At 45.3% G+C, this 13,665-nt stretch overlaps 1 protein-coding gene across 1 annotated transcript in view; it reads right to left on the bottom strand.

The window, feature by feature from the left end:
* Positions 1–13,665, bottom strand: part of LOC132155957 (UPF0606 protein KIAA1549L-like) — a 184,398-nt gene that overhangs the window by 88,629 nt on the left and 82,104 nt on the right. The window contains exons 10-13 of the mRNA XM_059564749.1: positions 12,939–13,110; positions 3,291–3,454; positions 3,011–3,046; positions 2,068–2,258 (exon numbers count right to left, since the gene is read on the bottom strand). Of these exons, the coding sequence (XP_059420732.1) occupies positions 2,068–2,258; positions 3,011–3,046; positions 3,291–3,454; positions 12,939–13,110 (563 nt within the window). The remainder of the gene's footprint in view (positions 1–2,067; positions 2,259–3,010; positions 3,047–3,290; positions 3,455–12,938; positions 13,111–13,665) is intronic.

The following is a 13,665-nucleotide window of genomic DNA, read 5'->3' as shown; positions in this document are numbered from 1 at the left end:
AGTTCAAAAGAAGGATGGGGGGTTGCATCTAATCATAGATCTGCATCAGTTAACCTGCTCAGTCATGCGACTGAAGTTCAGGATGCTCACCATCAAGCATGTTGTATCTCAAATCAGGTCCGAGGACTGGTTTGTCATGATAGATCTCAAAGACGCATAATTCCATGTCTCCATCCTTCTACAACACAGGACGTTTCTGAGGTTTGCTTTCTGGGGCGAAGCATACCAATATCGAGTATTTGCGTTCAGCCTCGCACTCCCACCAAGTGTGTGGATGCTGCTCTGACTCCACTGCAACTGCAGGATTCAGATTAGAACGTACTAGCACCCTGCCTTCTCATCCAGCACAGCCTACTCCATCTGACATCACACAAACACCGGTTGGCTCAAACTCTGAGAATAGGGCGAATGAGGTCGAGATGGAATTTTCAAATCTACACGCGCCGCCTTCAGCTTTTTTAAAAGGTAAATTATGCATTTAATTTACGAAATCTTAAATGTGAAGTGTGGCTATTAAAACGTTAACAGCATGTGAGCGTATGAGTTTCTTGATTTGTGACTCATATAATAGGATTTGTGCACCTGCAGTGAAGGATTCGAGAAGGTGTAACTATTGTGTTGTGTTTGTGGAAGAGGAAAAAAAATCTACAAGTTTGCAACTTTTGTCTGTGACTTCAAATTTACTGATGCACATGTGTGGCTATTCTCTACAACTAAAAATTCCACTGTCACAGACGCTCAGTTGTTTTTCACCAAAAATACCTTCATACACTTTATGTGCACTTTCGGTCTTGTGGACTTACAATATGTATATAGTGATACAAATTAATTTATAATATGCTTGTGAAAACAGCTGTTCAGTATAATCACACTGAATTCAGCAACCCTCTTATTGCTGTGAGCATATGCTGATTCTTCTTTCTGAGGATAAGTTGAATTATGGGTGTTGGTTTTAGGGAACTCTGTATAAATAAATAAATAAACACCTCTGTCCTTCTCTTTGTTTACGCTTCCCTCACTCCGTCATCTTTCATAACTTTATGATGATTTAGTATTTCCCAAATTCCTGACTATTGAAGTCGGTGAAAGAACTCTTAATTGAATCACTCTATGACATATACACTTCTGGTCAAAAGTTGGAAGTAATGCAAAAAAAAAAGAAGTCTCTTATTAAACCAAAACTGAAATTATTTGATCAAAAATAAAAATTATTTGTAGTTTTTTTTTTCTTCTTCTTTTATTTATTTATTTTTTTACAGTAAGAACATAATACTGCATTATAAAAACATAATAATACCCCAAAAACTATTAAGCAGCAAAAACCTAATTAGTTAATCATAATAAAAAATATTTCCTGCACACCAAATATGCATATTATGTTGATTTCTGAAGGATCATACGACACTGAAAACTCAAATAATGGCTGCTGAAAATTCAGCTTTGCCATCACATGAATGAGTAACATTTAAAATATGTAAAAACATTAAATAATAATAAATAAAAAAAAAACTTGGAGCCTGTTCTTCTGTATGCACACTTGTTGAGCATAAGCAACTTCTTATCCCAAAAATATTATCCAAACTTTTGATCTGTAGTGTAGTTCTTGAATTGCTTATATAATTCAGCTGAAGCTGAGTTACGCACTGAATGCATTTCTCCAGAAATTATAATTAGATCCATATATAATTAGATCCATTTATATCACACTCCTCCATGAAAGTAACTGAAAGCTACAGTGCTCATCCAACCATATGAAATTCATTAACAGTCAGTCACCTTAACTATCAGACAATATTTTAAACAGGCCAGTGATCTCATTAACACAGTGTTAAGATCAAGCTGACATACTGAGCATTGATTTTTCTTTAAAAAGCAATTATCAAACAAGTCTCTGTCACTATATTCATTATTTCACCCTCTTGAACACTATTTAGCGTCTCTAGCTTATGTCTTCCATGACAAGTAGTTTTGTGGGCCTGTGTCAAATAACAGCATTACTGTTAGTGCTGTGACATGAATACTGAGTATTTGTAGCATGGCATAAGAGTTAGGTTTCTTCACACATACCTTTTCCTTATCTCACTGTTCAGGCTCTTCTTTGAAGTGGATCCATCTTGGCGTGCAAGCTTATCTAGGGACAGAGGGGCATCGCGAATTGGGTGGGGCAGAACCATAGTCTCCTGGGTAACCGCGAGGATCTCCTCATCACCACCCTGCTGACCCAGATGTTGCTTGCCATAGTCAAACCCCTGAACAGGCTAATCAAGGAGCAAACATTCACATATTTGATTAGATATATGAAGGTTATATAATATAAAAAATATTTAAAGGGGTCATATAATGCCATTTAAATTTTTCCTTTCTCTTTGGAGTGAAAAAAGCTCTTGGTGCATGAAGAAAATCTGTTAAGTTGCAAAGACTAAAGTCTCAAATCCAAAGAGATATTCTTTATCAAAGTTGAGACTGCCACGCCCCCTAAAATGGCTCATTCAAACATGCCACCACGTCTACATCACCATGTGGAAATATTTGTGTAATGCGGCCCAAATGTCCATGTAAAATAAGAAGGTGTGGTTTCAGTAACTTTCTTTGCAACTTTACAGATCTTCTTCATGCACCAAGAGCTTTTTACACTCCAAAAAGAAAGGAAAAATTGAAAGCGCATCATATATCCCCTTTAATTTTTTTGTAGAATGTCAAGGTTGCCTCATACAATGAAAGCATGAAGTGTTCGTTTCGAAACATTCCTGTTTTTATTCACTTTTATTGTATGGAAAAAATTTGCCAGGACACTCCACTAAATATATACTTTTATGTTCCACAAAATAGTCTTACATGTATGGAATGACACAAAATATTTTTACTTTTTTGGGTGAACTAACCCTTTAATTGTGCAAAATCATTAATACTTGTCCCTAAGATCTGTCTATTCTACACATCATCTTTAACACTGTGTGCACATCTGGAGTCCAGAGCAGCAGGTGAGATGATTGAAGAGCTGAATAATTACCTGAGGGTAATAACCCACGTCTCTCCAGTAAGCAGTCTAAATGAGAGAAAACAGCATGAAGAGTCATCAATTATTTCTATCTCTCTCTCATACACTCTCTTGGGATGTTTTCCCAGAGGCAAAGCATGTAAGAGTTTGAGGAAAACTGTTGATGAAGCGACTTTAAAATATGCTGAGTGTACAAATAGCATAATGAGTTACAATGAGAGAGTTAAACCGCAAAGTGGTGCCTTATGGCAAATGGTCAAAAAGCAGGATGTTCATCCAGTCACTGCTTTACCTTGACTCGAGGGTTGAAGTTTCCAATGGGATCGCTTTTGAAATCGCTCTTGTTTTTGTGACACAGCACCGTGGTGATGATGATGATGATGAGGGTCACTACACCAATGGGTGTTAGCACTGCAGCAATGATCCACAGGTTGTGGGGTGGATTTTTCACTATGGCTGCATGATGGGAAACACTGTTAGTCACATTAAATATTTTACATATTAAACTGTGATTTTTCAAATTGTGTTGCTAAATATTTTGACACAAAAATATTTTGTTTGTACAACAATTATTTTGTTAGTGAAAAAAAAAATCCAGGTTAAATAATATTACAATATTACAATTACAATTACAATTATTATTTTATTTTATTTTTTTAACATTTACAACAAAATACATTGCTCATTAAAAAACGTACTCGGTTACTAAACGTAACCTCGGTTCTCTCTAGAAGAGCGAACGAGTACTGTGTCTTAGCTAAGACGCTACGGGAAAAGTCTCTTTTCACGAAATACTGAAGCAAAAAATTATCCTTAATTTTGTATTTTTGTATAGCGCATTTGCAGCAGTACACAGCCATAGGCGAGACCGCTTGTTCGCTCATTGGCTTGTTCTGCGGCAACTGCACAGCCTATCGAGCGCAGGCTGATGCAACATCAGACCAATAAGGGCGCTTCGCGCCCTTCTTGCCACTTCCCACCGAAACGGGTGTGGCCCAACCTATAAAAGGAGCTCGAAAAGGCTGACTCACCTGGTTTATTTCATCGCCGAAGCGAACCAGAGTGAATCGTATGCACGGCAGAGAACGCAGTACTCGTTCGCTCTTCTAGAGAGAACCGAGGTTACGTTTAGTAACCGAGTACGTTCTCTTACGAGAGCTCTCTCGTACTGCGTCTTAGCTAGGACGCTACGGAAACCCAATGTAAAACGCCGTGCGTGTAGGGATCACACACCAATAAACCTGAAGCAACGCCCAGGATTTACAGTGCAGTCACCTGAGGGACTCACAGAGAGTCCAGGACAGGAAGCGGGGAAGCCCTCCGTCCCAAATCTAGCAGCATCCGTAGATGCGGCAATATGACATCACACAGCCGAGGCAAGGCCTGACCAATGTGGCAATGCGGGTCTTACACAATACTGCCCATATAACAGTCGGCAGCGCATAACGCTCACGAACTCAGAGTTCCCTTCAGGGCCCTGATTCGACTATACCGACAGCAGCCTTGCTTGCAAGGCGGGAACCTCCAGGTTATAGAACCTGATAAATGTAGACGGCGAGGCCCAACCTGCCGCCATACATATATCCTGCAAGGAGATCCCAGTAGACCACGCCCACGACGAGGCGACGCCCCTTGTGGAGTGTGCTCTGATGCCCAGCGGGCACTGAAGGCCCCTGGAAGCGTAAGCTAACGCTATAGCGTCAACTATCCATCTGGATAGAGTCTGTCTCGAAACAGCCATTCCCTTGGAACGTCCACCGGACGAGACAAACAGCTGCTCAGTCTGTCGAAAGGCAGCAGAGCGAGACACATAAGCTCTTAAAACCCTGACAGGGCAAAGAAGACTCGAGTCTCCATCCTCTCCTGACACCGGCAGGGCAGACAGGGCAATAACCTGAGCCCGACATGGCGTGTTGAAGGATTTCGGCACATAACCGTGCCTAGGTTTGAGTATGACCTTTGAGTCATTTGGCCCAAACTTCAAGCACGACTGGCTCACCGAGAGCGCGTGCAAATCACCCACACGCTTCACTGAAGCGAGAGCTAACACGAATACTGTCTTGAACGACAGATGCTGAAGGCTAATTGATTGGATAGGCTCAAAAGTGAAGTGAAGTGACATTCGGCCAAGTATGGTGACCCATACTCAGAATTTGTGCTCTGCATTTAACCCATCCGAAGTGCACACACACAGAGCAGTGAACACACACACACACTGTGAACACACACCCGAAGCAGTGGGCAGCCATTTATGCTGCGGCGCCCGGGGAGCAGTTGGGGGTTCGGTGCCTTGCTCAAGGGTACCTCAGTCGTGGTATTGAGGGTGGTGAGAGAACTGTACATGCACTCCCCCCACCCACAATTCCTGCCGGCCCGGGACTCGAACCCACAACCCTTCGATTGGGAGTCCGATTCTCTAACCACCAGGCCACGACTTCCCAAAAAAGGGGAACCCTTCATGGCCTCCAAAACTGCCGCGAGGTCCCACATAGAGACTGACGGAGGTCTGGGAGGATTCAGCCTCCTAGCTCCTCTAAGGAAGCGGATGACCAAATCATTCCTTCCTATTGACTTACCGAGCGCTGTTTCAGAAAACGCTGCGATGGCCGCCACATAAACTTTGAGCATGGATGGGGCTCTGCCCTTATCCAACAGCTCCTGTAGGAAGGAGAGAACCTCCGTCACCTCACAACTAAGTGGTGAACATCCTCGAGCTGTGCACCAGCTGGAGAACACCGACCACTTTGAGGCATACAGACATCGTGTCGACGGAGCTCTAGCCTGAGTGATGGTATTTAGCCCTCCCACCGCGAGATCAGCGGGTAACCGTTGAGCACCCACACATGGAGGGACCGCCACTCCGGTTGAGGGTGCCAAATCGAACCCCTGGCCTGCGAGAGGAGGTCCCTCCTCAACGGTACTGGCCACGGGGCGTCATCTGCTCACTGCATCAAATCTGGGAACCATGGTTGGTTCTTCCAAAGAGGTGCTACAAGCAGTATTGAACATCTCGTTTCTCTCACCCGTTCCATCACCTGCAGAAGGAGGGAGACGGGACGGAAAGCATAAAGCGGGCAGCACGGCCATTTCCGTGACAGCGCACTTTCGTTCTTGGAAAAGAACGCGGGGCAGCGAGCGTTTTCGTGGGACGCGAAGAGGTCCACCTCCACCCTGCCAAATCTCTCCCTCAACAGCCGGACTATTTGCGGGTGTAGAGACCATTCGCCCGTAGGAACATTGCCTCTTGACAGCCTGTCTGGACCCAGATTCTGTAGCCCAGACACATGCACTGCCCTCAGCGAACGCACGTTGCGCTGAGCCCAAACCAGGAGGCGTTCCGCCAGCCTGTACAGGTTTCGGCGCCCGAGACCGCCCTGGCGATTTATGTAGGACACCACAGGCATGTTGTCCGAACGGACTAAGACGTGGTGGTCCTTGATTTGGGGACAAAAGCGCATCAGCACGTTCTCCACTGCCAGCATTTCCAGACAGTTGATATGATGGAGCTTTTCCCGTTCTGACCACAGGCCAAAGGACGGTCTGCCCTCGAGCAGCGCTCCCCATCCCGAAGTGGGGGCGTCCGTCGACACCATCTTCACATTCGGGGAAGTCCCCAGGCTTACACCTGATTGGTACCAGCCGTATGCTGTCCAGGGTTTCAGGGCTGTGATACAGCTCTGATTGACCTTGAGACGCAGTCGGCCAGACACCCACGCTCTGCGCGGCACCCGCGCCTTCAGCCAGAGCTGCAGGGGGCGCATGCGGAGCAGGCCCAGCTGCAGAACCGGAGATGCTGAGGCCATGAGGCCCAGCACCTTCTGACAGTGTTTAAGCAAAACGGTCGCGCCGCGGCGGAAAGAACTCGCTGTGCGCTGAATGCCCAACGCGCGCTGTGGTGACAGCCGCGCCGTCATGGAACACGAGTTCAGAACTATACCCAAAAACAGAATCGTCTGACTGGGGTTCAGCGAACTCTTCGCCCAATTGACACTGAGACCGAGCTTCTCGAGGTGATCGAGTAAACCGGCCCTGTGCTCCACGAGCTCCGCTCGTGATCGAGCCATAATCAGCCAGTCGTCCAAATAATTCAGCACTCGCATGCCTCTGAGTCTAAGAGGAGCAAGCGCTGCATCCATGCACCTCGTAAACGTACGAGGAGCCAGGACAAGCCGAACGGCAGGACTGTAAACTGGTATGCCTGGCCCCCGAAAGGCGAATCTCAAATATCACCTGTGACTTGACGCTATCTGTATTTGAAAATACGCGTCCTTCAGATCTATTGACATGAACCAGTCCCCTCTGCGAATCTGCGCGAGGAGCTTCCTGGTCGTAAGCATTCTGAAACTGCGTTTCATCAATGCCTTGTTCAGCTGTCTTAGATCCAGTATGGGCCTGGACAGGTGAGTCCACCGTCTCTCTTGGGCGCCAGAAAGTATCTGTTGTACAGCCCCCCCTCGCTTTGAGCTTGAGACACAGGCTCTACAGCCCCTTTGCTCAACAGTTTTGATATTTCGGCCCGAAGTATGTGTGCTACTTCTGTTTTGACCGTAGTTTCGACGCGCGCTAAGAAGCGCGGAGGACGTCGAAAAAAACTGTAGCGAGTAGCCTCTCTTTATAATGCCTACCACCCAATCCAAAACCCCTGGAAGCACTGACCATGCATCTGCATGAATGACTAAAGGCTGGATGCGAAGCGCGCTCTGTTGACTGGGCAACGGCGGCGCTTGGGTGCGCTGCACCATGGGCGTTACGCCTGTGGCATTTGAGGCGGGGAGCGTGCTGATCACAGCGGGCAGATCGCTCGTCCTCGACCCCATCCTGGTGCTTAACCGATTGGGGGAGGGCTGAGCGGGTCCCGTGGGACTCGTGATGTCTGCGAGTAACTGTGGGCTGCAAGCGTGCACATTTACCACTTTCGACTCGCTGTCTGCCTGGGCAGAGCGTACGTGGGTTTCGTTTTTACAGAAACCACGCGCCGTGTGTGACATAGTGTCTGTGGGTACTGAGGAGTGGGCATGTTTACTATGTGGCGCGCGTGACCGATCTTAGCCGATCTTATGTGCACGAGCCCTGTGTGCAGGGCTGTGCTTACATGTGGAGATGGGCACTGAGGAGTGGGCATCGTCACTACATTTATAGCACCATCGGCCGTGGCCGGACGAACGTGCACGGGTTTCGTTTTTACAGAAACCACATGACGCGTGTGACATAGTGATTGTGGGCACTGAGGAGTGGGCACGCTTACTATGTAGTGCGCATGATCGACTTGAGTCGCTTTTATGGGCGCGAGCCCTGTGTGAAGGGCTGTGCTTATATGTGGAGATGGGCACTGAGCAGTGGGCATCGTCACTACATTTATAGCACCATCGGCCGTGGCCGGGACACCAGAAATTACACCTTTTTCGGGAAATATCTGGGTAGCCATGATAACGGTTTTTGTGTGCAGGCAAACGGGCAACCGTACAGGCTTGCGCATTGCAAAAGTCGCTGAAACAGTCACAATCCCTGGAACTGAAACAGCGGCGCGCTTAGGTGAGAGCCCGGCCACAGCGGAACTCGTACACCGGCACTTCGATGAAGCAGCCATCGTGTGTAGTGCAGACGCGGCGTCATGCAGCAGGCATAGATGGCTTTCCTAGGATGGCTTCGGGGCTCCCGGCCTCACCGTAATCCTCTGCCGTGGTCCCCGCGGTGCGGGGTGACGGCCGATAGAGCGAGAACGGGGGTCTCGAGCTGCGTTGCTGAAGCTGTTGTGATAACGGCTTTTGTGTGCAGGCAAGCGGGCAACTGTGCAGGCTTGCGCGTTGCAGAAAACGCTGAGACAGTCACAATTCCTGGAACTGAAACAGCGGCGTGCTTGGGTGAGAGCTCGGCCACAGCGGAACTCGTACACCTGTGCTTCGATGAAGCAGTCATCGCAAGTAGTGCAGCCGCAGCATCACACAGCAGGCTTTAGATGGCAACACCGCTTTTGCCGCCGTCCAGCAGAGGGCGGACAAAGGTGCGTCGCTATCGCCTGTTCCACCGGCAGAAGTGACTAGTAGTTCCTGTTTTTAGCATCATCCAGTGTGGAGAATGCTAGTGAGACAGACGAACGAGTTCGCGCTGAATATGGAGCGTTCCAAGCCTTCGCCACCTCTTCGTGAAGCTCAGGAAGAAATGAGGCGGGCTTTGAGAAGTACGCTCATCCGAAAGGAAAATACCATCCAGCCGAGAACGAGAGGGGGGGCGCTGGTGCAGACCACTCGCGGCCGAGACTCGTCGCGGCCAACGTGAGCACTCGCCCCGGCTCCTTCTCGATGTCAGCTCGTCTGCTGGGCTTCTGAGCAGAAGGCGCGAGATCCTCGGAGCTCGCCCAGCCCTCATTGCCCGAAGCTAGCAGAGAGCGTGTGTCCTCTTCCCCCGACGCGGCCCTGAGATCGACTTCCTTGGACGACGCGCCGGCAAACAGCGGGCGCTGCCCACCGGGAAGCGATGCAGAGGGGGCCGGTGAAGCAGGGCGAACCGGCGAGCTCGGTTGAGCTGAAGACGGTTCCGGAATCCGCTGGAAGCGACGCTTTTACGGCGCCTCAGCGCAGCGGAGAATGCAGGCTCAGAGAAAAAGGCCAGGCGAGTCCTCAGAGTCACCATGGCAACAGCTCGCAGTGAGGGCATCCGCCGTCAGTGAGCGCGAGCGCTGCATGATCTTCACCCAGGCAGGAGACACAGATGACGTACCGGTCTCCCTCGCTGAGTGGGGCTCTGACGAGCCGCAGGAAGGCATCTTAAAAAAGACGCGAGCTCTTTTACGAGTGTGTGTCGCAGGGCAAGCACACACACACATAAAGAACAGTTGGATATAACAGAATTGAAAGGATATGTGCGCCGGACAGCGCAGCAGGAACGGCAGTAGAAGGCGGCGAAGGCCAGCAGCTTCAGAATGGCTCGTCCCGCTGATATGCTTCTCAGACGGCGCTTGCTTCCTTCGTGATCCAGCGATGCGTGAGCTTCGCTGAAGAGATGAAAAATCAGGTGAGTCAGCCTTTTCGAGCTCCTTTTATAGGTTGGGCCACACCCGTTTCGGCGGGAAGTGGCAAGAAGGGCTGTTGCATCAGCCTGCGCTTGATAGGCTGTGCAGTTGCCGCAGAACAAGCCAATGAGCGAACAAGCCGTCTCGCCTATGGCTGTGTACTGCTGCAAATGCGCTTTACAAAAATACAAAATTAAGGATAATTTTTTGCTTCAGTATTTCGTGAAAAGAGACTTTTCCTGTAGCGTCTTAGCTAAGACGCAGTACGAGAGAGCTCTCGTAAGAGAACCATGTATACAGGTACATCTCAATAAATTAGAATGTTGTGTAAAAGTTCATTTATTACAGCAATTCAACTCAAATTGTGAAACAATTGTTGTGTATTAAATAAATTCAGTGCACACAGACTGAAGTAGTTTAAGTCTTTGGTTCTTTTAATTGTGATGATTTTGGCTCACATTTAGCAAAAACCCACCAATTCACTATCTCAACAAATTAGAATACTTCATGAGACCAAAAAAAATTGTGATTTGTTGGCCTTCTGGAAAGTATGTTCACTTACTGTACATATACTCAATACCTGGTAGGGGCTCCTTTTGCTTTAATTATTGCCTCAATTTGGTGTGGCATGGAGGTGATCAGTTTGTGGCACTGCTGAGGTGGTATGGAAGCCCAGGTTTCTTTGACAGTGGCCTTCAGCTCAATACTTTTTTTTTTTGGTCTCTTGTTTCTCATTATCCTCTTGACAATACCCAATATATACTTGATGGGGTTCAGGTCTGGTGAGTTTGCTGGCCAGTCAAGCACACCAACACCATGGTCATTTAACCAACTTTTGGTGCTTTTGGCAGTGTGGGCAGGTGCCAAATCCTGCTGGAAAATGAAATCAGCATCTTCAAAAAGCTGGACAGCAAAAGGAAGCATGAAGTGCTCCAAAATTTATTGGTAAACGGGTAGAGTTACTTTGGTTTGAAAAAAACACAATGGACCAACACCAGCAGATGACATTGCACCCCAAATCATCACAGCCTGTGGAAACTTAACACTGGACTTCACTCAACTTGGGCTATGAGCTTGTCCATCCTTCCTCCAGACTCTAGGACCTTGGCTTACAAAAGAAAAACAAAACTTGCTCTCATCTGAAAAGAGGACTTTGGCCCACTGGGCAACAGTCCAGTTCTTCTTCTCTTTAGCGCAGGTAAGATGCCTCTGATGTTGTTTGTGGTTCAGGAGTGGCTTAACAAGAGGAATACGACAACTTTAGCCAAATTGCTTCACACGTCTGTATGCCTTGACCCCAGCCTCAGTCCATTCCTTGTGAAGTTCACTCAATTCTTGAATCGATTTTGCTTGACAATCCTCATAAGGCTGCAGTTCTCTTGGTTGGTTGTGCATCTTTTTCCTTCCAATCAACGTTCTGTTAACATGCTTGGATACAGCACTCTGTGAACAGCCAGCTTCTTTAGCAATGAATGTTTGTGGCTTACCTTCCTTGTGAAGGTAGTCAATGATTGTCTTCTGGACAACTGTCAGATCAGCAGTCTTCCCCATGATTGTGTAGCCTAGTGAACCAAACTAAGAGATCATTTTGAAGACTCAGGAAACCTTTGCAGGTGTTTTGAGTTGATTAGCTGATTGACATGTCACCATATTCTAATTTGTTGAGATAGTGAATTGGTGGGTTTTTTGTTAAATGTGATCCAAAATCATCACAATTAAAGAATCAAAGACTTAAACTACTTCAGTCTGTGTGAACTGAATTTATTTAATACACGAGGTTCACAATTTGAGTTGAATTACTGAAATAAATGAACTTTTCCATGACATTCTAATTTATTGAGATGCACCTGTATCTAAATAAATTATGTATCTGATGATAACATCATGTCTGTTTTTCAATCATTTCAACATTTAATCTGCTTTAATTTAAAAAAAAAATCAGATTACATTTTCTTTGTGAAATGGCAATGTAGTTGTTCTTTATAATAGTCAATTTATTTTTAGATCATCATTCAGATTATGACATTCAGACCACAACAGGTGTCATGATGGTCATAGACAAGGAGATTTACCTTTGATTCTCTAAGCTGATTACTCACTAAAAACACACAAATCATGTTTTCAAGTAAATTTTCAATTTGATTTTGATGTGAAAAAGTTGTTTACTTACTTTTTAATTAGTCTAATTAGTCTAACACCATTATTTGTTCATTCAGAATGAACTTGACTAGCAGAATGACTAGCATGTGAACAGAGCAATGGAGGTACTGCCTCCTCTCACATGAAATGTTCTGGGTTTGATTTAGGTTAAGTATTGCCAAAAATATACATGCAATATGTATCATAATGCTGATTACCACAACATATTTTGATAATATTTTTTTTTTGTGTCTTAGTTGGAAAAAAAAATATCTTTAGTTATGTATATTTTTATAAGTTTCTTTTTTTAATCAAATTAAGCAATTCTGCATATAGTAATATAGCTGTAAGCAAAATTTTGGTCCCACTTTATATTAGTTGTCTTTAGTGACTATGTACTGTAAGGTACGAGTACGTGAAATTAAAATAAAATAAAATAAATAAATAACAAATTAAATCAGTGAATGAATGAATGATTGAATGCTAGGTACAATGTACCTATTGTGTTCATTTTGAATTGCAAATCACATTTGTGTTTCTGAGGTGGGATACTGTATAAGGTTAGGGACAGGTTTGGTGGTTTGATTAGGTTTAAGAGTGGGTGTAGTGGTAGGGTCGACAGTGTAATATATAATATAATTATAAGTGCAATGTTAAAATATTTACTGATATGTACACAATAGTGCATTGTATTAAATGATTAATTTAAAAGTAAGTAGTTAAAAACACAAAATAAAGTGGGTAAAACATTTCTATAATTCTAGTAAAACCTGAAAAGAAAGTAATTTTTACCTTCTGCCTGCAGTTGAACAATGTATCCCAGTGTGAGTGCCATGGTCTGTGAGTCCACTGTGTTCAGAAGCTTGGCTGCAGATGTGCCAAGCAGTGGGGTCCCATTTTGCTGGATGTAGTAGGTCATCTCAGCTGGGTTTTTTGGCCCATGTACACGCCTGATACTAACCATCTGAATGCAATGAAACACAGCTTGATCACTTCATGTAGACACATTTTCATTTAGCAAACCTTAAAAGTTGATTATTTTCCATCAAAAAATTCCACCAAAAGGGAGACTGGGGTGTGTGGTTACACTACAAGATTAATTAATTAGAAATGAGCAACAGGCATGAAATCGCAATCATACATGAACACCTTCTGAGGTAACAGAAGAGGTTATAGAGTAGATGTTTCTGTGTGAAAATATGAAGCATTTGTTGTTGCTGGTTCATAATTGGATTTGTGCAGAAAATCTATCCATGTTTTCTGATAGTATTACACCCCACCCCACCAACTTTTACAACTCATCCCAGTAGCGGAGCAGTTTACCAACAGTACTCTTTGTAATTGACAATCATTTACACAGTTTAAGAATACACTGTAGATTTCTAAACTACTTTCATTTTAAGTACATACATATGGAAATATCACAAAGTTCAAGTCAGCCATGTTCTACAGCTTGAACAAATGCACATGCCTGACACAAATTTGCTCATCAATTGCGTATAACTAATTCTGGAAAACA

The sequence above is a fragment of the Carassius carassius genome, chromosome 13 (genome assembly GCF_963082965.1).
Source record: "Carassius carassius chromosome 13, fCarCar2.1, whole genome shotgun sequence".
Lineage (NCBI taxonomy): Eukaryota > Metazoa > Chordata > Actinopteri > Cypriniformes > Cyprinidae > Carassius > Carassius carassius.
Note: the sequence above shows the minus strand (reverse complement) of the source record. Positions and strands in the feature narration are given on the sequence as shown.